The sequence below is a fragment of the Pollachius pollachius genome (genome assembly GCF_949987615.1).
Source record: "Pollachius pollachius genome assembly, chromosome: 6".
Lineage (NCBI taxonomy): Eukaryota > Metazoa > Chordata > Actinopteri > Gadiformes > Gadidae > Pollachius > Pollachius pollachius.
In genome coordinates, this window is record NC_136939.1 from 16,645,056 (window position 1) to 16,670,505 (window position 25,450).

Genomic DNA, 25,450 nt, shown 5'->3' on the forward strand with positions numbered 1-25,450 from the left:
TTTTGGTTTCCAGTACACTGAAAACACAGAGACACCAGAGGAAGTGCCACGTGTAAGTACTGCGCATGCCCGGGGAATACGTTGATCCTGCCAGACCATCCCGACTTCCTGTGGAAGGAGAGAAGTGTTTTACACGATTATCTATCCAAGGCCTACGTTTATACTCTAACGGGCAATGGCTCTCCTCGTCACCCTGTGATGTCTAACTAGTCAGGGAGTTTATTTAGTAAGTTATCACAGGACGTCAACAAAGCCGCCACTTTAATTAGACGTCCTGCTGTCACCCGGTTTGCGTTAATTCGGCTACACTGTTAGCCGGAGGCGCAAGCTAACGCTAGTCGTTCGCATTAAGATTCTCTAATTGTGATCCCGGTGTCTATTTCGAGATGTCAAGTACGGGGTTCAACTCTCGTAACGGGACAGGGCAGACCTATGCAAACGGTAAGTGGTGATGGTGAACATATGTAACACATCTGCCCCTCTGTTAGCTAGTCGGGTCGCTTATGGGGGCAAGCTAACTCCGCTAACATTAGTATGAAGTGTGTCAAACTTGAAGTGACTTCCTAATTTAATGTTTTTTCTTGTGGTCTGTAAGCTTATTTTACTGAAGTTAGCAGTACGGGACATGTTGGGATAATGTTGATTTTTAACTACCCGATGTCAGAAAATATTGAATCAGTGGTAACGTTACCTAGTTTGTGGTTGTTGTTAGTGATGGTGGGGCTTATCTACTTTATTAGAACTATCAGCGACACTCAAACTAGCAAAGTTTAACTCCATTGTGAATTTTCTTAGGAAGCAATCGATACATACACCCATACTAATTTGTTTATGTACGTTATTTCGTTTAATAAAGATCATGCGATTGAGAAAATAGCCCTTATTTGATTAATGACACTTCCCTAAGATGAAAACATCAAATTATTTAATAATTATGCCGAGAGTTCCACTAATTTCTTACGGATATAATTGGAATATAACTCCCTGGGCGGGATTAAATTTAACTTTTCACTGTATATGTGGCACATTGGGGAAGATCCAGATGTGTTGTATGCCAAATAACGTTATTGTTACTCAACCATAACCTTGTTCATCTCGGAGCTCCTGGCACATCCCTATTTGGTTCTATATATAATTTAAAGTGATAATCACGAATGACTTTAGGGTCAATGTCTAAATCATTGCTTTTTGGGTGTTTTCAAGCAATGCCGGCAGGAATTTGTATTGGCATTTCTATAACAGTTAGCAGTTTGAGACTATTTGTAATTTAACCTCTGTTAACTCTCTGTTGACTAATCATCTCGCAATTAGCTACTCACATCACTTATATCGTTCTTATCTCTCCCCCACATATAAGTCTATTAAACAGCTACGTTATTGCTGTCCTTTGTACTCTGATCAATTTAAATCAAACACGTCAGAGTAGAAACTAACTCTCAAAACCAACAACTTGAGGTTTAGCTGAAACAGGCGTCTCTAGTCTTATTCAAGAAGCTAACATATAACATCCACCACCAATACTAGGTGGTTATTATTGAAATGATAATAACCTGTAAGTATTAATTGTTTTATTATATAACTTCATGCTTCCCTTTAAATTACTTGGAATAAGGAAATCATAAGGCCCAATTTTTTTCTCCCACTCTAATACCTTATTTCTACCTCTTTTCCATGCAAAATACATGCAAGTTGAAATCAGGAACCAGCTCATGTGGACATCTAGTTGAAATCTCGGGTCCGATATCAAAACCCTCATACAGCACCCAACAACATAGCTTTCTCACATAAGTCAAGCTGCAGCAGATCTTTATATTTTATTGGCATGTGACGATATTGCTTCTTTGCTTTTCATACAAAACATACAGAAAACATTCAATGCATCCCATGTAGCAGCACTGTAGTTGAGTACTGTTTAGTTCTGGACAACTAGACCATGAAGAGGTTTTCCTAGCCATGTTCCTTCCCTGGAAAGCAATAACGTCTAGATTATTCCTGCATATCCGTTTTTTTACATAGGTAATGGCACTTAAAAGAATGTTAAACTATTCCGTTACTCTTATTTTCTTTTCTTGGAGAAATCATTTGTCTGTCTGCCCACAGTTGGGAAAATGTTCCATCTATTAGTTAAATTGAGAGTTGTTGACGTGTCTAGTCGACTTCAGGTAAAGTAGATGATGCTAGTTCTTCTAACCAGCCTCTATTGTTTCCCTTCTATTTTAAAGGTCCTTCCCAGAACCCAGGAATGGGCTTCAACATCGGTTCCCAAGCGGCATACAGTCCAATGCCGACCAAGGGCCCAGTGGCCCCTGGACTCTACAATTCTGGTCCTTACCAGCCAGGCCCCCCAGCAGGTCCTTACCAGCCCGGGCCCCCTGCAGGTCCTTACCAGCCCGGCCCCCCTGCTGGGGCCTACCAGCCTGGCCCCCAAGCGGGTCCCTACCAGCCGGCTGCACCCGTCAGTTCATACCATCCTCTGCCAGGCCAGCCCCCGTTGACCAGACCCCCAATGGGAGGTCCGCCACCACCGCTCACCCCCCCGCAGTCCAGCAGCCCCGCCCCCAGGATGCCCCCCGCGCAGGCTACTCCTCCACCCCCTGCTGCCATGTCGCACAATTACTACCCAAACCAGCCGCAGCAGCAGTCACCGTCCCCTGCCTGGCAGTACGGCGCTGCTGCCCCCCCGGCCGCAGCACACGGAGCCATGAGGGCACCCCCGTCCGGCCTGGTGGGTAACCACGTTGGGCCGATGAACCCAGCGGCTACACTACCCGCTCCCCAGCCGTCGCCCTCCCCATCGGCGGGGTATGCACCTACACCACTAGCTCCCGTCCCGCACAGCACTGCGCCTGGCTCCAGACCGGGCCCTGTCCCCCTCCACGGATACACTCAGCCAGGTAATGTAAAGCCAGGGGTGGGTGGGTGGTGGGGGGGGTAATGCTGCTTATGATTAATCCTCTATGTGCACGCAGGCAACTTTGAATACTCTTTCTGGTAACGTGAAAGCAGCTAATCAGCGCTAGCTACTTACGTGCCACCTTGCTAGCAGCATGTTGTATTATTTATATATACACACATGCATGTATGTTTTAACTGAGCGTTGTGGCAATATCAGTTGTAGTACTACACATTCAAGGTCATCTGCTTTTGGTGCGACAGTCTACTTGCCACGTCATGCTGCCGATTGAGATCCAGCAGGCTCATTGCTGTCCTGTTGGCCCTGGACATTGACCTTTGTGCCTCCAGAGTGGCTGAGCGGGCCTTACACTCTCCCACTCTCTCTTACACTCTACCAACCACGGAAGAACTGCTTAGAATGACCCAATGCACAAATATTTGGCCTTGTTTTGTTTTTTTCTTCGGAGGCGACAACCAATTAGCATACTGGGAAAGTTGTGAATCAAATAAATGTTCAAATTGAACTCCTCCACGATAGTGTGATTTAATTTTGAATTTGACAAAGTGTTTTACAAGCTCCAATGCTTCCTTCTTTAAAGGGCGTTTTGCCCTCAGCAGAGATAAGCAGCTCCTGCCATTGCTTGTGTAGTCTTTAAAGAAGGAAGGGCCACTCCTCTCATACCAAGAGGTGTCAACACCGCCTGCTGCTGACACCAGTACACAGAATCTCAGGTTCAGATTCATGTTTCAACATGGCCTCCTAATTACGATGTCACCACGATACAAAACAACCCTGTTAAACCAGCTGATCTAAATTGCCGTCTTACCATTATTTTGAACAAAATGCTTTATGTGTTCAGATCCAGCTTTTATGGCCTAGCCCTTCTTTCACCCGAATCAAACCGCAAACCAGTCGTGTGTGTGTGTGTGTGTGTGTGTGTGTGTGTGTGTGTGTGTGTGTGTGTGTGTGTGTGTGTGTGTGTGTGTGTGTGTGTGTGTGTGTGTGTGTGGGGGGGGGGGGGGGGGGGGCACTGTACAAGGAAGGAATTGAATATATATATTTGTTCATTACCAGGAAATGCTTCCTCAACTCCCCCCCCCATGGCCCCCCAGCCATATCAACCAGCCAGTGCTCCCTACGGGGCCCTGCCCACTGGACACGCCATGCCTCCTATGGGACCCCCACCTGTGGGCAATGCTACCCCTCCACCCCCCAAGGCCGAGGGTAAGTTTGTACCCCTTTCACGTTTTAATATATCTGTGTTATAATTTGTCAACGTTTTCAATCTGTATTGATTACAGGAAAGTGATCCAATGTTGAGGTCTTAATTGATTGTTGTAGTTGTACCAAAAACAATGTATGTATGTAATTGTATTCGTCATAATTGCTCTGAATTATGTAATGCTAAAACTGACATTTTTTCACGTCGCACAAATTGAAACTTTATTATACCCTTTTTATTGGGAAAGTGTGAGTGCAGACTGCACACATGCATTTCTACCGGCACTCTGCCGCATGGCCTCAACCTCACCCACCATGCAATGGGGTCAGTGTGTGGCCTGCCCTGCCTCCCGTCTCTGGTTCTGACTCCTGCCTCCTCTCCTTCCTTTCCATGCCAGCTCAGTGCGAGGGGAGTGCAGCAAGCACTGAGCCCCCCAGCGAGCAGGGGGACATTGAGTGTCCAGGTCTGGTGTAGTCCGCCTCAGTCCGTCACTCACTAGCATTCGTAGTGGTCCTGGTGTAGTCGAACCCTCCCCTTTGCATGCTACCCTTCCATGTGCCTCGGAATGCATATTTTCATTATCATTCTGTATTCCTCTTTCCAAAGGTACATTTGTTTGTCGTCTTTGTTGTGGTTCATGGGCATAGCCCCACAGATTAATTCAAGTGACATGGGTATTGAGGCAGATCTCTACATCTCCATCTGTACAGTCCCCACTTGTGTTGGCTGTTTTTAGGGCATGCCACACAATGAATTACCATATCATTCAGGTAGGGCAGGGCCCGAATATTCGATCATCCGGATATTTGTTTGTAGGGGGGTATTCTAAAGTTTTAATTCTTTTTAGGGATTTCTTTTTAACCTCTATGCCTATTAGGGGACTGTGGGTAGAAGGCTAGTTAACATGTCTTCTGAATATCCCAGTGATAAAATACATAATTCAACGAGAGAGTGAAGCCTTGGACCGAGCTCCTTTCATAGGCACGGATTTCACAGAGAGTCAGTGTGTTGCCTGAATGAAGCTCCATTATAATTTCTTAGTTCTTGAATATGCAGGATATATCCATCACTTCCATTGCATGCTGGTGATTAGTTGAGGGCTGCAGGCAGCGCTCAACTATTGCTATTCTTAGGCTTAATTAGTAATGGTTGGAAAGCAAGCCACAGTATTGTTGTTCGGTGGATAATTATTGACTATTGACCACCTCAGGCTGTTAGTAGCGTAATTATGTACTCCTAAATTTTTGGAGGTTTCAACACCAAACCAATGCAAAAATGGGTCACATATCTGTGTTATTACCTAAAAATATTGTATCACCTTTATTTAAACACATTGTTTTAATGCTAACATTGTTTTAACACCTGGGAGTCAATTTAAATACTCAGGGATACCGATAGTAATAATCTTTGTTATTACTAATTACAACGGTTAATTGATCTCTTAATGTGCTATTTTTGTTCCTAGAATGCAAATGAAATTGATATGAAAAGCTTAATTATAATAATAAATACAAAACTATTTATCCCATTATTATTAAATAATTTTGACTATCTTCCATAATATAATAATAAAGGGTCAATTATAATGGAATATGTGAATAATCTGGACAATAATAATCCTTTATCCGCGATCATTTTCATCTTAAAAAACCTGATCCGTTCACTAGCTGCAAGGTCAACAAGCTTTGAGCATAGCTCGCCTACCAGCTAGTCGTTCAAACATTGATTTGAAAGGATGAACGAATGATCTATATTGGATAACTCTAGTGTACAACTCGAAACCTAAAAGGGGTTTGGAGCCTTTGCTTTGGAACCAGGATTGGCCAGTCATGTACCATGTGATTACAAGACGCACATCCAAGAAACCGCTCTAAAGACAAACCCATCCCAGTCATCCTCAGTGTCAGAATGTGGTGTCATTCATTTCCTACGTCATCTGATGTTTGTTCCGAATATATATCTCAGTCTCCCTTGTTGCTGACATCCCCTCTGGTGTGTTGTGGCTAGCTGCTGTGGTAGCGATGTTGTGTCAGAGCTGGTTATTTCACTGTGTTGTTGTGTCGTTGTTGCAGGCCCTGCAGCTGGCAATGGCCACCAGGCTCCATACGCCTTTAATCATTTGGAGAACAAAATGGGTAAGTGTTGCCGCCAGACAGTGATACAAGGCTTTGTTTGGAAGTATACTGCCAAAAGAAACAAGCATTGTTGTTCCGTCTTCCATGTTAGTTATTTGTTTGTCTGTATTCAAATATCGGATTGTGTCGGGTTACATGAACTAATGGCAGAACACATATCTCCAATTCTTCCGATTAATGTTGCCCTACTAACGTTACATGTCTGTACACTTAAAGACATGCATATGGCAATACATCTTATGAAATAACAGTAAATATCTATCATTTTTTACATTATTTTTTATTATTGATGAAAAGCATAAGCAAAAGGCCAGATTAACTGGTCATATTTTCTTCATGGTTTGGTTCTGAGCGCTGTTTTTTTTAGCAAATGGCTAAAGGAGTATTATGACACAAAATGCAAACGTGTAGATGATGCTCCCTCTTCTCTCTCCCTGTTCCAGCCGGTGCTCCTCAGTCCGGCCCCCCCGGCAGACCCCTGGGCCACTACCCGTCCCTCCCTCCAGGGTACAACAACACGCCCACGTCCCAGGGCGCTGCGGCCCCCATGCGCCCTCCCATGCAGACGGCCCCGTCGCAATACCCCCCGCAGCCCCAGCTCTACCAGCAGGTGACCGGAGCGTTCTGTCAGGGTGTGGTTGTTATGTCTCAATGACCCAAAGGCTTTTCTTTACAGTCCAAGATGAGCCTTGTAGGTCTCTGATTTGCTGCTTTTTAAATGGTTTTAAGGTTTCACAAAAGTGTACGGGTTTCATCAGTGCAGACTGCATGGTCATAGTACTTACTACTGTAGACTTATGAGTTATGGTCTGTCTGAGGACTTCCTCACTGAAACCAATGCTCACTGAACCAATGCTCTTTATTTCCGTCTTTGATCTTTTACATAACGGTGTGGTGAGGTTCACCCATCCACTGCTGTGTAAAGCTGGCGGAGCTTAGATTGGAGAGTTGCAAAGGGAGAGGGCAGAAAGAGTAGAGCAAGAATCAAAAGAAAAACGCCCCTCCGTATATTCACCAGCATTGAGAAGCGTTGCATCAAATGTGATGGTACTATGAAAAAATGATTTATAGGCCCCCCCATCTGGGGCCTATAAATCAAGGCCCGAGATGGCCTCATTTGAGGTTCACGCCAGCTCCAACATTTCACGCAGGTGTGACTCTTTTATATCCGTTCCACACTTGCTGTAGCTCGCTAACCCGTGTGTGTGTGTGTGTGTGTGTGTGTGTGTGTGTGTGTGTGTGTGTGTGTGTGTGTGTGTGTGTGTGTGTGTGTGTGTGTGTGTGTGTGTGTGTGTGTGTGTGTGTGTTGCAGCCACCAGGGGGGCCCGGCATGGCCCAGATGAGCTCCTCCCTGGCCTCTCTGAGCCTGCAGGGCAACACGCCCGAGTCCCTGAGGGTGGTCAACCTGCTGCAGGAGAGGAACCTGCTTCCCGCCGGACCCATCCCCGCCCCCACGCCCCCCCTGCCCCAGGACCTGCAGAAGGTCAACTGTAATCCAGAGTAAGACCCCCTGCCGTCCTGCGTACCCCTGCCGATTACATCCCAGCACCCCAACTTCACCTCTTAGTTCTCCCGTCCACACAAAGCCGATTCTTTTGGTGAAACCGCATGAGTCTTGTGCGTTATGGCAGACCGTCCAGACAGAGCCAAATTTCTGAAACCACCCTCGCCGGTGGTTTCAAGTCTATCCGGACCTATTCGGTTTCGTGTTAGGATTCGTGTGGACGCCTGAAACGCAAATGATGACGTCATTAGCCCCCCACCAGCTGGGGGACGTCAGAGTTGCGTTGGATTCTTTATTTATTATTTTATTTGTATTCTTTTTGTAGCTTTAAATAAAGCCCCTGGATAAATTTAATTTGAATGTATGCGCGCAGGCTTGATGCGCTCCACTTTTTTCTGTGGAGAACCAGCGCCTTGAATATTTACTACAGCGTTTCTACAGCTCGATGCGGTTTCGCAATGACTCCATCTTTACGGAGATATTCCTCAACCGCATAAAACGAAACCGGATCGTTTTCAGCTCCGTGTGGACGGGGCCTTATGGTATTGAGCTTCAGTGAGAGCACATGTTTTATTCATGACTTCATTCTTTATTGTTAAATATGGAATCTATTAGTCGTTTAAAATCGTAATTTACCCCCTTACGATTCATTTATAAACTACTACACATACTGTATTATGTTCTTAGTTGCGATGTGGTTAGGAAAGCCTTGCGACATGCCAATTAGAGTACATATAATTGCAGATATCTGAAATGAAAGCAAACCAAAGAGTTTACGACTTCTCCCTCTCTTTCCTCCCCGTCTCCCTCTCCTTCCTCCCTCTCCTTCCTCCCCGTCTCCCTCTCCTTCCTTCCCTCCGTTCCACAGAGTTTTCCGATGCACTTTGTCCAGCATCCCTCAGACGCAGAGCCTGTTGAACAAAGCCAAGCTGCCCCTGGGTCTGCTCCTCCACCCGTTCAAAGACCTCTCGGTAACTCTGGTCTCTGGTTCTTTCTAATCCGGATGGCCTGTAACCTAACCCTATCCACAGGGTCTCAGTCGATGGTGGCTTGAATAAAAACCCATCTATCTGGCTTCATTTAATGTAGGAGACTTCTGGGACCGTTGTTTCATATGAACACAGAGTTATTATAAACCAAGATTTAAGAAATGATCAATGTCTAATGTCAGGCTGTCAGGTGCTTTAAGAAGGGATTCTTCAGACATTGCATGGTCACTCAATCTCTTCCCCTAACTGGTAAAATGGATATACGTAGAATTTAAATATTTTTTCCAGCAGGATTAAATAGAAATGTACTAATGTTGCCTAACCCTTTTCATTATTAGCACCAGTGTTTTTGATGGCTTGTGGGAAGATGTCTCACTGTGCCATTTTGCCGTCTTGCTTCTATCTAGCTAACTCTGGGACAGTCAACCACTGTCCATTGTCCCTGTTGGATAAATCAATGCAAACCCAGGGGTTGATTTATAACGTTGTCCGTCCCTCCCTTAAAGCAACTCCCCGTGGTGACGTCCAGCACCATTGTGCGCTGCCGCTCCTGCAGGACCTACATCAACCCCTTCGTGTCCTTCCTGGACCAGAGGAGATGGAAGTGTAACCTCTGCTTCCGGGTCAATGACGGTGAGGAGGGCTGGCTGGGAGGGAGGGGCTCATAATGACGGACCAAACGGCCAGGAAGAGTGGAAAGCTCTTCTACTCGACAGTCCCCTTTACCTTGTTTCAAACTGAAAGCCAAAGCATACTGATTGGGAATTAAGCCTTGTATTTGTAGAACTAGAATAATATTGTTTTAACAGTGTTAAATACACCGAGGGTGAATGCACTGTGCCTCTGACTTTTGTCTGACTGAACTCTCTTTAGGAGGTGGATACATTTATTTGTTTTGAGTCTGTCCAAACAGGGCTGTCAGCTTTTGACTTTATAGTTTTTTGTCTTTATAATTTTAAGCCAATTTCCAGAATATCTAAATCGTTGTTTAATAAAAAAAATAATTGTTGTTTTGCAGATTAATAAATCTTGAATTATATTTGGAACTGCCTGTTACAATAGATTATTTTGACGTTTCACATAATTTGTTAGCTAATCCAATGTTAAATTGTTGTGTGTAGCTTTTTTTCTGTGTGTGTAGTTACCAAAAGGAAACAGCTGCGGTCGTCTTTTGACTCGACTTGGTACTTGAAGGACATGATCAGCCATGAGTGTCATGATGGCATCAGTCTAGGGCCCGGTTTCAGAATGGGTAGTGTGGTAGCTCTGTGAATGGAGAGCAGTGCATGCTAACCCTCTATGTCGCTCTGTCTCTCCCTTTCCCTCTGGTCTGGTCGTCAGTGCCGGAGGAGTTCATGTACAACCCCATCAGCAGGTCCTACGGCGAGCCTCAGAAACGACCCGAGGTCCAGAATGCCACCATCGAGTTCATAGCGCCCTCTGAATACATGGTACCACCAACTGCTTCTTATTGTATTACATCATCATCAATGCTATATTTTAGTACTGGTGAAGTCCCACCTTGGAGTCTAAAAGATTATTCTGTGTCTCTGATGTATAAAAAGGGACTTTAAACCTGAAGTCCAAGATTCGGACTGTGTTGTTTAGCTTTTGGTTATCAATTTGCATTTGCTTCCCCAGCTGCGGCCCCCCCAGCCTGCCGTTTACCTCTTCGTCCTGGATGTGTCCCACAACGCAGTGGAGACGGGCTACCTCAATGTGGTCTGCCAATCGCTGCTGGACAACATCAGCGCGTACGTACCGCCCCAATGCGCTGTGGCGCCCTTTAAAAGGAAACGCAAAGCACATTGAATCAACAACACCAGAAGGGGTGACCTGAAGCACAGTGAGGGATGACATGTGTTCAAATCAGAAGCAGAACCCCCTACCCTTTGGTTATTTGTTGAAGCTCTAAGTGTTCCCAGCCCCCCAGCTGAGAGGGCTTCGCTCTGTGTTTCGTGTCCCTTGTGTTCACTGGCCACATGTTGTGTGCCACAGGCTCCCCGGCGACACGCGCACTAAGGTGGGCTTCATCACCTTTGACAGCACCATCCACTTCTACAACCTCCAGGAGGGGCTGTCCCAGCCACAGATGCTCATCGTGTCGGACATCGAAGGTGAGGCCGAGGCTAAGGCTAACAAAGCAAAGGCAATTTATTGCCGTGCCAAAAGTAGGGATGGGCACGGTTATTTGAATATTCGATTATTCTAAATGACGTGGGTATTCGACTTAAGCTGTATAGCGGATATAGCAGTTTTTTTTTAATTTTTGCCTAAAGTTAATTAAATATTATTACAGTTCATTCATAATTGTTATTTAAGCATCTTAAATGAACACATAACCCTTCTCTTTCCAATAGATATATTTTTACCAACGCCAGACAGCCTTCTAGTGAACCTCAATGAATGCAAAGAGGTAAGAAACATCATTGATATGTGGACTGTTAAGTGGACTGTTATTGGGTTAGTGGCGGGGGCTGGGTTATTGGGTTATTGTGACTGTGAGTGGATGTGTTGGCAGCCACGTCAACGTCGACATCCATTAGGAAACCTTCCCTCATCATTGAAACGCATCCACTGCACCATACTACCCCCTTGTGTTCCCAGCTGGTGCACGACCTGCTCAAGAGTCTGCCCCACATATTTGAGAAGACCATGGAGACCCAGTCGGCCCTGGGCCCCGCGCTGCAGGCGGCCTTCAAGCTGCTGTCGCCCACCGGCGGCCGCGTGTCCGTCTTCCAGACCCAGCTACCAAGCATGGGCGTCGGGGCGCTCAAGTCCAGGGAAGACCCCAACCAGCGAGCCTCTGCCAAGGTACGGGGGCGGGAGCGGGGCACTGCCCTCCGTCACTAGCACTGAACCCCATCAGCTCACGGCAGAGGGAGGGAAGTACCACGTTCTTCCAAAGTCAAATGGAAAACAAACATGCAGTCACTGAAATTCAAGTGTTCCAAGCTCTCCTCGACAGTGGAGCTACTAAGTAGTAAATACAATAAAGTAATTTTTCATCTAAGTGATGATTTGAATTGTAAAAACAAATTATTTATGCACAAAATGTTACAATAATGGAGAAGGATGTACTTTTCAGTGAAAGGGTAAATATTCTGCAATAAATGCACTGATGTCCAAGGTAATTAGTTCTCTTTGAACTAGTTCTATAAGTAAAATCAGAGCTAGAACTAGAGCTGATACATAGGGCGTACATCATGTGATGATTCTGTGGCTCTCCTCCGGAGATTGAAATGCTGTCTCTGCTGCTGGCGTTTGAATCCAGAGCTCATCACTAAACTTTGTGGCCTTAAAAGCAAAGTCTGCCGTGTATTAAACTATATTAGTATGTTATTTATTTCACTAGAGAAACTAGATCATTTTTTATTAGCATTCTCTCCTTTAGAGGTATAATATGTAACCTTTCTGAATGAATAAGTCAATTTGTGCCTAAAGGCATATGTAGATCCGCAACATGCTCTGAAAAAACCCTGAATATTTTCCACCTCATTACCTCTTACATGGCAAGCTCGCATTGGCTCAGAGCCCTTGTTGTCGTGCTGATTGGCTGTTAGAGGCATACAGACATTACTGTATTACAGAAGATGGCTGTAGGCCTACAACAGCCATCCTAGAGCCAGCTCTATCCTATTCATTGGTAGCGCATGTCCCATCAAGCATGGAGTTGAGGCCTTGTGTATGCAAGGAATTCTCTTCAAATCGTATGATGATCTGGTGGTGTTGAGGGATTATGATGCAAAGAGAGATGTTCTACACAGGCAGGAGCGGTTGTATGACAGATGTTGACAACCTCGTAGGTGTGCACGGCATTCAATCGAGACCGACGAGGGATAGGAACCTCTAGAGACAGCGTCGTTGAGTTCATCTCGTCAACCAATATAGAGCATGGGGAGTCATGTGCTCATTATCTGAAATGTGGTTGTGCTGTAGTTTTCTTAAAATTTCACAGTTCCTAGACCTTGCATATTTAACGGGATTCGCAGCATTTCAAAAGAAGTCAACCTTTTTTCCCTTGACTGCTAATTATTTGGTCTCTCACTGGACAGAGAAGCTTTGAAATGCAAAATGCACTGATTGAAGTTTAACGCACGCATGCAAGGACATTATGCATGTTCCTATAGACCCCCTTTTAACCTTTTAAAACGGTTTAAAGAAAGTTGTGCTGTGTGTTGTCCTCGGTATGAACAGGATATTCAGCACTTAGCCCCCGCCACAGACTTCTACAAGAAGCTGGCTCTGGACTGCTCGGGCCAGCAGGTGGCCGTGGACCTGTTCCTCCTCAGTGCTCAGTATTGCGACCTGGCATCGCTAGGTGAGCCTCATGCATACACTCACAGATATTGTATCTTTTGGGTTAACATATTGATTCGTATTGTATAACGTCTCTTTTTTTTGTATCTTAATTTTCCGTTCTGTATATCCTGTGCAGCTACAGTGTGTTGTCTTGTTATTCTGCACCAATACACCCCAGAAACGTCCTTGTGTATGAAGTGTGTTCACCATGGACGCCCTACGCCCGTTGGCAACCTGACTTTTAGTTCCCATCGCGGTCCTATGCTACACGTCATGTCTTCTTCAGCCCACTTTCCTATCTTTCCCATCTCTTGGCTCACTGTGTCCATAAAGGCAAAACAGCCCATACAAATACATGAAGTTATTATCTGAGCAGATATCATGATCTAACTCCCGTGCGCCCCCTCCTCCCAACAGGATGCATATCCAGGTACTCTGCAGGAAGCGTGTACTACTACCCCTCCTATCACCACCAGCATAACCCCGCCCAGGTGGAGCGCTTCGAGAAGGACCTTAAGCGGTACCTCACCCGCAAGATCGGCTTCGAGGCTGTGATGAGGATACGCTGCACCAAAGGTCAGCCTGGGGTCCTCTTCACCACCAAAACCCTGCCCCTAGTCTTCATCAGCAGAGTTGTGCTCTCAGTCACTTGGCTCATTATTGTCTTTTAACCCATTCAGACCGGATCACGCATCTGTGCGTGTTTACCTTTAAGACCGGATTGCGCATCAATGCGTGTTTACCATTAATGGGTGGATAGGTTTGCGAAGAATTCGAGCATTCCAATACTGTTTTAGTGTACTACAGATTTGCAGGTCACCAAAAGCTGCATATCTCCAGCCCTCACACTTTGCGTCCTTCATAATTGTGGAGACCCTAGACGTGTTGCGTTGCAGTCTTGTGTTTTTGCCCTTCGGATAAGTCTCTTTTGGGATATATTGTCTTTATTTGCCATGAATAAGTAAAGTCCCCTCTTCCCTCCTCTCTCTCCCAGGTCTGTCCATTCACACCTTCCATGGGAACTTCTTTGTGCGTTCCACGGACCTGCTGTCCCTGCCCAACGTGAACCCGGACGCGGGCTTCGCGGTGCAGATGTCCATCGAGGAGAACCTGGTGGACATGCAGGTGGTGTCCTTCCAGGCCGCGCTGCTTTACACCTCCAGCAAAGGTGAGGGATCAAAAGAAGACAATCGTTGAACTGCACTATGTTCAGATTATGTATGTTTACACATATGGGGGCGCTACCTTTGATGGTTTGTGTTTACTGAAGTTGATCATCAATTTGATTTAAGAAATTAAAAAAAAACCTACTATTTGTTGTAGATTTTTTTATTTTGTTTTTGTTGTTTTCATGTGATTTCCTGTTAAAGGTCACAACAGGAATACTGTGTCTCAATATATCCGTGGGAACTTTGCCATCTCACTGTTATATTGCATATATCACATTCTAAATTATATTACAACCATTTCTTGGTAAGGTAAATTCATTGAGATCAATATCATATCCATTTCTGTTAAAACTGCCGTAGGCAAGATTTGAGAGTTGTATAGAGATCAGAAAGCGCACGATTCTTTAATTAAAGTTCCCCAAAAATGCCCCCTCCCTCTCTCCTCCTTCCCACCCTCACTGCTCCCCCTCCTTCCTTCTCTGCCCCCTTCCTCCCTCTCTTCCCACTTCCTCCCTCTCTGCCCACTTCCTCCCTCTCTGCCCACTTCCTCCCTTTCTGCTCACTTCCTCCCTCTCTGCTCACTTCCTCCCTCTCTGCCCACTTCTTCCCTCTCTGCCCACTTCCTCCCTCTATCCTTATCTATCTCCACCAAGTGTTGCGTTCAAACACATGTGATTGACAGGCAGATGGATTCCCTGAACCAATCAGGGAGGTGTTGCCCTAGTTGGTCACAAACAGGCCCTGTGCGGTCTAAAATTAAAATTGCCTAATACTGTCAACTCAGAACAGATGTCCCCACAGAGCATTTCACTCCCTAATAGCTGACAGATGGCTTAGGCATCTCTAACCAATTACACAGAAATGATAGCTCCTAAATCTTAAAGAAAGAATGTATTTTAGGAAAGACAAAAGACGACTTGTATCTGACGGCCCTTCCCTTGTCCCCAGGAGAGCGCAGGATCCGCGTCCACACCCTTTGTCTCCCCGTGGTCAACTCCCTGACCGATGTCTTCGCTGGAGCGGACGTTCAAGCTGTCACCGGGTTGCTGGCTAGCATGGGTACGTAGCACACCGCATGAAGGGGCTGGACGGATAGACCAGTGACTCTATGGATTATAGTATTAGCCTCCAGTCCTTAATCTGACCCTTAATGCTGACGTAATGTTAAGAGTGACTTAAGCTTGGGGAAATAGCTGGTGGTGTCTCAGTGGCAGAAGCCCAGTTGGAAATCCCCCTTTCTCTCCATGAGGCTCCTATTGACCTGAAGGAGAAGAGTATCCATAAGGGTTGTGCTCACAGCGCTTTACGGGGTTAAATCCCTTCCTTCATAGAACCATGTCCCCAGTGCCTATTCAAACTGTTGATCAATCCTCTGTTGATCCGGCTTTCTATTATGTTCTTGGGCTTAATGCTGTAATGACTGAAGTTTTTTTCATAGTACTCCCAAGACCTTCATTACCCTTAATAGTCGGCAGCGATTGGCTCAGGTCGCCTAGTAACCGTCCCCCACAGGCCAATCCAATGCCTGGGAACCTCTTGAGGGATAAATTAACCTTGATGAAAATAGATTGCCTGTTTTTCTCTCTGTTATTAAGGGTCAATAAGACAATATCCTTTCTCTATACTTTCGCTTCATCTCTCTCTCTATACTCCTTTTCCCCCTCCATACTCTCTCGTCCTCTCCGCACTCTCTCTCCCTCTTATTAATCTCTCTCTCTGTGCTCTCTCTCTCCTTACTGTCTCCATACTCTCTCTCCATTCTCTTGTGCTCTCTCTGCTTAATGTCTCTCTGTGCTTCTCCTTACTGTCTCAACATACTCTCTCTCCTTACTGTCTCTCTGTTCTCTCTCACTCACTCACACTCTCTTTCTCTGTGCTCTCTCCTTACTCTCTCTCTCTCTCTCTCTCTCTCTCTCTCTCTCTCTCTCTCTCTCTCTCTCTCTCTCTCTCTCTCTCTCTCTCTCTCTCTCTCTCTCTCTCTCTCTCTGTGTGTGTTCTCTCTCTCTCTCCTTACTAACTCTCTCTCTCTCCTTACTATCTCTCCGTGCTCCAGCTGTGGACCGCTCGGTGTCGGCGAGTCTGGGCGACGCTCGGGACGCCATGACCAACGCGGCCATCGACTCGCTGGCGTCGTACCGCCACGCCGCGTTGACCATCCAGCAGCCCGGCCTGCTGGCCCCCGCCTGCCTGCGCCTCTTCCCCCTCTACGTCCTCGCACTGCTCAAACAGGTAGCTGCCCTGGACTGCCTCTCACCCCCCGGTAGCCCCGCACCCAGGAAGAGACTGACAGCTACGCTCTTGATTTGAAGGGACATCCAGAAGCATGCCTTCTCGGATGCGTGGCACTTCATTCCCCAATAGAGGTTGAAGAAGGACTTCATAATTGATGTCCACCCCAGCACCATATAAGCCCTGATAATAGGGGAGGAAATTACAAGAAAACTAGATGGGAGGTGGGGGGGGGGGGGTGATCTCTCCTTCCAGGAATGGCTTGCAGGGGAGAGGACCAAAGTTGAAAATGGGTTTAAAAGTTTTGACTTAATGTTCCTTTCTCATGGATTCAGACGGGCGGTAGACTTCAAATTGGATATCATTTTAATAGACGAGTGCAGGACAATAGAGAAAGGAGAGGCCGACAGAAAATTCTGGCAACATTATATTACATTAAGCATTTTGCCGTACCCTGCAAGGAATTTGAATTGCTAAAATAATGGACCCCAAATAATTGTATTTAACATATTGTAAACAATGCTACATCACCATAGCAACTAATCGTGATGCGTCGTGGCGTTCCGTCAGACCATCTAGTGTTGTTTCCTTCGTCCAGAAGGGGATGTTTGCTGCCTGAATCCATGTGAACGCAGCAGAAGGGTGGTGGATTTAGAAGAGTGGCACTGTGTTACTTTTTATTTGACAAATGCAAACACAGAGTCAGCAAATCTATTCATTGGTTTCCCCGTCATGAATTTATTTAATACAAACGTCATTTCACGAGGCCTTACGTCTGTGTGTGTGTGTGTGTGTGTGTTTGTGTTCCAGAAAGCCTTCAGGACAGGCACCAGCACCAGGCTGGATGACCGGGTGTTCTCCATGTGTCAGCTCAAGTTCCAGCCCCTGGTGTACGCCATGTTGATGATCCATCCCACCCTCTACCGCGTGGATGACCTGACAGACCAGGTGAGCCCTCCATCTGCACAAAGGATCCCTGGCCTGCCAGGAAGCCACAGCATTCGTTCTCAAACATAAAACAATTATTTTCATGGCAACACGACCACCAGAATTTCAGAAGGTGTTTGAACAAAACCATTTGCTGTTTTTATAGTGAGGGTAAAATACTGTGTTTTCAAAAATATGTAGATTTCCTCAGGGCCAGGGTCTTGATTTCCTTCAGACGGAATCCAATGCACCTTGTTATCTTAATGTCACGGCCATCTCACCGAACCTCCTCCATTTCCTCTCTCTCTGCCTCCCCTGTCTCTCGCCCCCTCTTTATTGCGGCCAGGGTGCTCTGAACATCAGCGAGCGCACCATCCCACAGCCCCGGGAGCTGCAGCTCTCTGTGGAGAAGCTGTGTCGGGAAGGGGCCTTCCTTATGGACGCTGGATCGGTGAGTAGAGGCCCGCTCCCTAGCCTCCAGACACTGATGTGGTTCTTTATTCAGGTTAACATGGGGTGCCTCCGTCAATGCAGATGTACACCAAACGTCTATAAAACTTCTAAGTTCATTTCTCATCAATTTGGTTGAGATGTACACATGATTTATTCTGATTCCCCCCAGACTACAGGTCCATGTCCTCTACTGTCAACCGATAGCCCAAGACGTTCTCCAATCCATTGTATGAAACGTTTCTACTGTAAATGTTTTGACTTTCGGACCATTCCCTCTCCCTATAGGTGATGCATCTATGGGTAGGAAGGAGCTGCAACCCCTCCTTCCTCACTCAGGTCCTGGGCGTCCCAGACTATGCTGCCTTGCCTCAGAACATGGTACGAAGTCTTCCTGCTTGAGTAATCTTATATGACTAATGTAAACAACATCATTTACAAGCCCTTCTTATGACACTCCTCTTATGTAGCAGTTTTTTTTTCTGTAGAGTTTCTGTTTTAATGGTTAGTGATTTGTGGTTGGGCTTTTTCTGATTACCGTGTATAAGGAGGAGAGTGGGTTCAGTAGATATGCTACTACCAATACTAGCACAGCAGAAAGCCTCCCTCAGGGTACACTAACTCATTCATATTCGAAAGCCCTCTGTAAAGTCACCACTAAATAACACTACCACTCCCCCCCACATCCCACCTCTCCTTCTGTTTTCCCCCTGCCAGTACCAGCTGCCCGAGCTGGACACGGCAGAGTCACAGAGAACCAGGGCCTTCATCGGCTGGCTCAGGGAGCAGAGGCCCTTCTACCCGAGCCTCCATATCATCAGGTAGGTTCTGTTGACCATCAGCATGGCGGCCGGCCGGTTCGCCTCGAAATACTCCTGTGCTAAGTGGATCGTAACTGTAGTGCACTAATAATGAAGAGCAGCATGTGAAGAAGTGTGTTGAAAGGGTGTCTGAAAGTAGGATACGTTAAAATGTTAATTTTGTTTTAAAAAAATGAATCATTCAAAGGGGAATGCAGAGCAACGCCATACAACAGGAGATGTTATTATAAGTTTACTTCCTTCTGCGGGTCTGTTGAGTTGTGGTTGTGTTTGCTCTGGCTTCAGGGACGACAGCCCGCAGAAGGGGGACTTCATGCAAAACATGATCGAGGACCGGACCGAGTCGGCTCTGTCCTACTACGAGTTCCTGCTGCACATCCAACAGCAGATCTCCAAGTAATAGACTCTCGCCGGAGCCGCAGGAAGAGACGGAGAATTTGTGTGTGTGTGCTTGCGTATGTGTGGTGTGAGTGTCATGAGCGTGCGTGCGTGTGTGTGGTATGTGTGTGCGTTGGCAGTGCAAGGGCTGCTCTCGTTTCCAGGGTAAGCTCCTGCGCCACCTCCAGTTGTAGTCTGTCACATCTTTCTTTTCCTCCGATCCATGAAAATGCTCAGCAACAGCAACGACAACGGTTCCTACGTGACTCAACAACCTGACCCAACACGAGCATTCATTCAAAGAAACCAAATAACGTTTAATGGATTGAGCACCTACAGAGAGATGAATAACGTGGATCATAACGCATCGCACTCATTGGAATAACGTATTGTGGAGAAGGGGTGGGTGGGGTGGGGGCAAGAATTAAAATCAAAAATAATAATTATGATGATGACTGCTCCGGTTGTAAATGGTCAAGTGAATCAGTGTTCATGCTCTAAGAACAATCTTGTGTACCGGCGTTGTTCTAAAGGCAGTTGGTGTGTGATGTAACTTTGTTCCAGAAGCACAGTTGTCTTTCCTTAATACAAACTAATGCAGCTAGGTGGAAGAAGAAGAGGAGGAGGAGGAGGAGGAGGATGATAAAAGAGTATTTGGGCGTTCAAAGACTGTTATGACACAAGTGTGCTTGTTTGTCTGTGAGTGGTACACCCTGGTTCTACCTATAAGGAGGGCAAGTGTTCTTTTTATTTCCTCATTATAATCGTGTGTTCAAGGAATCTTTGTTAGGTTTGGAAGAGGAGGGGGAAGACACCAAGTACGTACAGATGTAAACAGCCGTCTTCGCTGCCTTGATTGTTTAAGCAATGGAAAGTTGTCTCCCAGCACTTGGTTTAGATCTGTCCTTTTCTGTCTCAAACACATGCATTCTTTCTCTCTAGAGATTCAGATCGCCTCGGATGATGTCTTGTTTTTGTTTAATTTATGAGACTCCCAATGTGATTAAATTCTGTAATTGCCTTGTATGGGAAGTCACATTTTATTATCAAGCCTCTGTTTGAATACAGTCCGTATATAAGAAATATTTTAATATAATAGGATATGGGAAATTCTTTAACACAGACATAACAAAGCCATTGTTATCTTTTAATCATACTTATTGATACTTGTATATTAAAGACTATATAAAAGTAATACATTGCTGGTGATTTTAATATGAACAAGGTGAAATGATACTAAGGAAATAAAACATTTGGGACTTTTTAAATGTAGTTTGTCTTGTTGGTAAAAACAGATGCAAAAATGTTTTCTGCATACACATTTTTTGTTGAACATCAATGACTACATTTCATAAGGAATATGAATGCAAATGCTTTTTCAGGATTAAATACTTAAATCTAGACATTTTTACAACGTGGGGTTGTAGATTTATTTTGTGTTAAAGGTTGTATCGGACTGCAATGAGTTATTCAACCTCAGAATAATTTCATTCCTCTAGGAATTTACAAAGCATTTCCTAATCAGAACCTATTTTATAATAAAAACATATTAGTTGACAGATGGCATTGATGTGTTACGATTAAACCAGTAAATATTTAACATTTGTATGATTAAATAATTCCTTTTTAGTGAAATTTACAATTCATTTATTCATTAATGCTCCTGTGTCTGACACCGCACTTTCTTCATGCGCGTGTATCGAAAATCCTCGGTGGCGCGCATCGAGGTGGCGTCATCATTGTGCGCCCTGGCTCAGCCGACGAAGGATAGGGTCCGTCTGCTGTTGATCGTAGCCTGCATTGCCAATTGTTGTTTTCTAAGCACTGTGTGGAGGACATCCTTCGATTCATTCAACGATGGAGTCGACCGAAGATAACGGACAAACAAGCACCGAAGAGAAGACTTTATCTGCAGCCCAAAGGAGAGCTGAGATCCGCAGGAGGAAACTGCTCATGAATTCTGAGGACAGAATGAACCGGATCGTTGGTTACACTAAAATTGAACCAGAGAGCGGTATGTCATGATTGATACTCCAACGTATATTTGGGTATTGCTATTATAATATAAAAGCAATATTTGTGTTTCGCTTTCATCGTCAAGAACTGTCATACTGACGTTTAAATCATTGGAGCTGCTGATGGGCTCTCGGTTTTGTCCCCCGCGTGAGAATATATGTATTTATTTGTACTCCTGCCATACCTGATGTTCCCATCCTGTGGTCTACGCAGCTGGCACCCCCCGACGTCCAGCAGAGCCCAGGTTTCACCTGGATCTAGACCGGACAGATCCGTGGCCGGCCAACTCCTCCCCAAGGCCTTCTCCCTTCCTCCAGGAATCCGCCCACTCCCGTAGTTCCACCCCAGAGAGGAGAGGCTCACCGCTGCCAGACCTGGGGGATCCCGTGGGAGGGAGCCTTGAGGATTTGAGAGGAGTAGCAGCAGGGGTTCGACAGAGACCCAGGGGAGAGAGGCCTTCAGATGATCCAAGTGGCTCCCCACGAAGAGGTCTACAGACGTACCTGTCTCGGTTTGATGATGCCATGAAGCTGCGTGGACAGCTGGCAGTGGCCAGTGAGAAAGCGGCCGAGGAAGGGGATTCGGAGCCGGAGGAGTTCGATGTCTTTAGGATGTTCAGGCTGATCGGCAGCTTGCTCCTGGCTGTGTTTGTTAGGGTCTCTGTCTGCCAGTACCTGGTGAGTCTGGGCCACTGCGAGTGTCTTCTGCACATGGTCCCATGGGCTGTTCTCATCAGTAATACATTTATTCTATTACAATCTGTAAACAGAATATAATTAAATACTCGTTCAACAATTACATTAGCACAATACCCATTAAAGTTATTGTAGACCATTTATTTTAGAAGCATTTTTAGTAATCTGTTCTGAAAGTCTCTTTACATCCAGACGGCACTCAATAAATCAAATGTTCTGCCAAAACAATAAGATTACGGAAGTAATAAGCCCTTACAATCGCTGCATTCTGCCCAAAATGCCTACCCCTACCCTTTTAAAACAAGTACAATGATAAAGTATTATGTAGTCTGTGTTTTGGTCATTTTATAATACTTGTTGGTTAGATGGGTGCAAGCATTGACTGCTACATTGTTAATTTTACTAATCACTTTCTTTTTCTTACTACTTTCTAGTCAATTTTCGCTCCCTTTCTTACCCTGGAACTTGCCTACATGGGCTTATACAAATACTTTCCAAAGGTGAGTTGCCATCTTATAAACTTCACTCCTTTTGTGTTGTTTTTGTACATACTTCAAGTTATGTATATGATTGCTTGTCAAATATCTATTTGCAAGAATCTTGGTATTTCCGTACGACAAAAAAACCTGACAACACTCAGCAGCTTGGAGCCCCTTTGAGGAACACTGGACCATTGGTTTGACTAAATTGTACGCCTAGCTTATTGAGTCTGACCTACCTGATCTATAACCTTTCCCACAGGTGGAACGGAAGCCCCAGTCCACGGTGCTGACGGCCGCCCTGCTTCTGTCAGGGATCCCGGCGGAGGTCATCAACCGCTCCATGGACACCTACAGGAGGATGGGCGACGTCTTCGCCGACCTCTGCCTCTACTTCTTCACTTTCGTCTTGTCTCACGAGATTCTCCTCATCTTTGGCTCAGAGACTCCGTGATTGGCGGGGGGCAAGCTTAGTTCCAGCCTCCTGTCTATTTCCCCTCCCCTTTCCTGATTTATATTGGAACATGCTAATTTGCGCCTGGGTAGTGTTATAATCAGGGTGGAGTGGCAGCATCCTGTGTGTTGGCACAAGCCAAGCCAACTAGTTAAGATGTAAATAAACTGGAAAGTGAGGTACTGCTTCATGAATGTTACTTTGAAGCTCCAGTGGGATGTTTGTTTCATAGATAAAACTGGATGCATTCACAAAACACATTTGGTCTTAGCATTGACTAGACACATGCAATACTTCTTCACACAACTTTGCTCTTCAAAACAGTCTTGGTAGATTTGGATTTTGCTCGAAACACTGCAATCTTTATACTTGCCATACCACCATGAGGAATAATTTGTTTCCTATTTCAAGGTCCAACAAAAGGTTGAAGTTGTGTGTAATATATATATTGGTTTGGAATTTCTTAAATTACAGTAAAATAATGGCTCTTACATCTGACCTACAGCACCTTTTAATTAGGTTAATTTTTAATTAACTACCAACAAGGAAAAGTCGCCTTTAACAACTGTATTTAATTTATTTATTTTATTGTTCTGTAACTACTTTCTTGTTTCATAAATGGGTCACTTGGCCAAGGGTTCTGGCCACCTTGGTCACCACTGCTGACTCAGCAGTGGGTCTGAATCTGAACTTTAAGAACAACAAGGAACAAAGCGATCACATTTTATTCATCAAGAGACTGATGGGACTTCTTTTCCAAAGAAGATATCTATGCTATACTGTCTGGCATTGGTTATTGCTTTGACTGTTCTTACCTATGTTTGGATACTAAATATAATCTTCCATGACTAACCCCAAAGTAACAGTTCTGGCTAGGTAGTCCTACTGCTTCGTCCAAAAACATTCCTGTGTGGGATTAGTTCAGACAAACCTCTCCAAAATGCTATCATGGCAGTAGGTTAATCTTCACGACAAAGGGTCGTGTGTGGGATGTATTTATTTAACTGATGAATGCTTACATATACAATTAATGACCATACATATATCCATGTAGCATACTGGAATGTTCAATGTTTTGGTTGAATGTATGTGTGTTTTGCTTTTCTGTGTGCGGCCGTTGAGTATATATCATATTCATTGTGAGGCGGATTAGGTACGCTCATCTATCTGGTAAAAAAAAGTTAATGTAGTTTGTTGCTCTAAACCAGCCTGGCTCATATATTTGTGGGATATTCCAGTCAATTACTTCTGACTGTTTTTGATAATGTGTATAATTGTGAACAACCGTAATCGTTTTAAGAACTATCGTACAGTTTGCTTTAATACAATTTAAATGAAGGCAACCAAATAAAGATGTGGCTGGCGACCATCAGCTCTCATGTCGTTTGTTTTACCATGTTAGGCAATTAAGGTTGGAGACCAGACGCTTCAAAGAGAACATTACAGGTAAAACACAAAAATTTGAATGTCGTGCAAAAGTTTGTTTATTTCAGTAATTCAACTTAAAAGGTGAAACTATTATATTGTATAGACTCATTACATGCCAGGTGAGATATTTTAAGCCTTTATTTGTTATAATTTTGATGATTATGGCTTACAGTTTATGAAAACCCAAAATTCAAATTCTCCTATCTAATCAGCTTATTAATCCAAAACACCTGCAGAGGGTTCCTGAGCTTTTAAATGGTCCATCAGTGTGGTTCAGTAAAATTCGCAATGATGGGGAAGTCTGCCGACCTGCCAGTTGTGCAGAAAACCATTACAGTTTATTCAAACCCCAAATTTAAATTTAAAATAAGAATATAACATGAAATCAATAAATAAAAAAAAGGATTTTAAATACAGAAATGTTGGCTTTCTGAAAAGTATAATCATGCATACGTACTCGGTACTTGATTTTGGCCCCTTTTGCGTGAATTACTGCCTAAATGCGGCGTGGCATGGATCCTTTCAGCCTGTGGCACTCTTGGCTGGAGGGGAGGGACCACAGTGATCCCTTTATCTCTTCAAAACAGCTTGTATCAAAACGAATGATATCCCAAAAGGGCTTGTACTTTAGAATGTATCATAGGATTTTGGTTGGCAGTTGAGCTGAGGAAATGCTAATAAACGTAAATACACTTGTGGGAGTGTTTGTGGAGGATGGCTGTTTTAAGCAGCCTCACCTGGTGGAGTCTGATTGGCCTCTGTGCTTGTTGAGGCTGAAAACCTATTGCACATTGACTGATCAGCACAGGTTATACTAACCATCACCACACAAACTAAAGGAGATCTCCTGGATGGCCCAGTGTAGCAAATGTCAATGCCACAATCCACATAGGGGAATTCTTTCGGGCTCCCTCAGATAAAGGATAGAGGTGGTACTATTGAAAAGTTGCAGTGTTTATTGTTAAATTGTTTCATACTGAACATGGCAAGGGTGATCTGCTGCCATGCAGGAGATCTCTCTTGTGTGTGTGGAGATGGCTGGCCCAACCTGTGCCCACTGATAACTCAATGGGCAGCCTCACCCAGCACCAGAGTCCAGGGTCCAATCAGACTCCGCCATGTAAGGCTGCTTAAAACCTGCCATCAACTCCCACTATCTTTGGTTGGAGGTTGGAGATCACGCCCCTTTTTGCGCCTTTTCAAGATGGGTAGAGATGCCAAAATTCGTTCAACCGGGTCCCAGAAATGACATCAGAGATTGGTATTGCTAGCCCTTACCCATCTTTTTGACGGAGCCTCCCAGTGGTCTGGCCCGCGAGACCTAGTCCATCAGAATGGGGTGTAAAAGGCCATCTT

At 44.9% G+C, this 25,450-nt stretch overlaps 2 protein-coding genes across 3 annotated transcripts; both read left to right on the forward strand.

Moving 5' to 3' along the window:
• Positions 1-107: 107 nt before the first annotated feature.
• Positions 108-19,414, forward strand: sec24a (SEC24 homolog A, COPII coat complex component). 2 transcript variants are annotated; one of them, XM_079737823.1, is made up of 23 exons: positions 108-441; positions 2,223-2,894; positions 3,971-4,120; positions 6,191-6,253; positions 6,697-6,863; positions 7,566-7,753; positions 8,626-8,737; positions 9,253-9,379; positions 10,088-10,197; positions 10,388-10,500; positions 10,745-10,863; positions 11,107-11,162; positions 11,354-11,560; positions 12,944-13,067; positions 13,466-13,624; positions 14,043-14,216; positions 15,166-15,276; positions 16,271-16,446; positions 17,257-17,394; positions 17,720-17,824; positions 18,112-18,204; positions 18,541-18,644; positions 18,930-19,414. In XM_079737823.1, the coding sequence occupies exons 1-23, from the start codon at positions 387-389 to the stop codon at positions 19,042-19,044; spliced, it is 3,438 nt and encodes a 1,145-aa protein (XP_079593949.1). In that variant the 5' UTR covers positions 108-386; the 3' UTR covers positions 19,045-19,414. The 2 variants fall into 2 exon arrangements, with proteins under 2 accessions (XP_079593949.1, XP_079593950.1); XM_079737824.1 differs by having other exon boundaries at positions 8,626-8,728.
• A 1,370-nt stretch (positions 19,415-20,784) lies between these two features.
• Positions 20,785-24,035, forward strand: camlg (calcium modulating ligand). The gene is made up of 4 exons (XM_079737853.1): positions 20,785-21,036; positions 21,252-21,715; positions 22,168-22,233; positions 22,475-24,035. The coding sequence occupies exons 1-4, from the start codon at positions 20,880-20,882 to the stop codon at positions 22,664-22,666; spliced, it is 879 nt and encodes a 292-aa protein (XP_079593979.1). The 5' UTR covers positions 20,785-20,879; the 3' UTR covers positions 22,667-24,035.
• Positions 24,036-25,450: the final 1,415 nt, after the last annotated feature.

Excerpts from the sequence above, each read along its gene's own strand:
- sec24a (XM_079737823.1), top strand. The coding sequence starts at position 387 with ATGTCAAGTACGGGGTTCAACTCTCGTAACGGGACAGGGCAGACCTAT. Across the intron at positions 2,895-3,970 it reads CCACGGATACACTCAGCCAG|GAAATGCTTCCTCAACTCCC; the intron begins GTAATGTAAAGC and ends GTTCATTACCAG. Across the intron at positions 10,501-10,744 it reads CTGCTGGACAACATCAGCGC|GCTCCCCGGCGACACGCGCA; the intron begins GTACGTACCGCC and ends TGTGTGCCACAG.
- camlg (XM_079737853.1), top strand. The coding sequence starts at position 20,880 with ATGGAGTCGACCGAAGATAACGGACAAACAAGCACCGAAGAGAAGACT. Across the intron at positions 21,037-21,251 it reads TAAAATTGAACCAGAGAGCG|CTGGCACCCCCCGACGTCCA; the intron begins GTATGTCATGAT and ends TGGTCTACGCAG. Across the intron at positions 21,716-22,167 it reads TCTCTGTCTGCCAGTACCTG|TCAATTTTCGCTCCCTTTCT; the intron begins GTGAGTCTGGGC and ends ACTACTTTCTAG.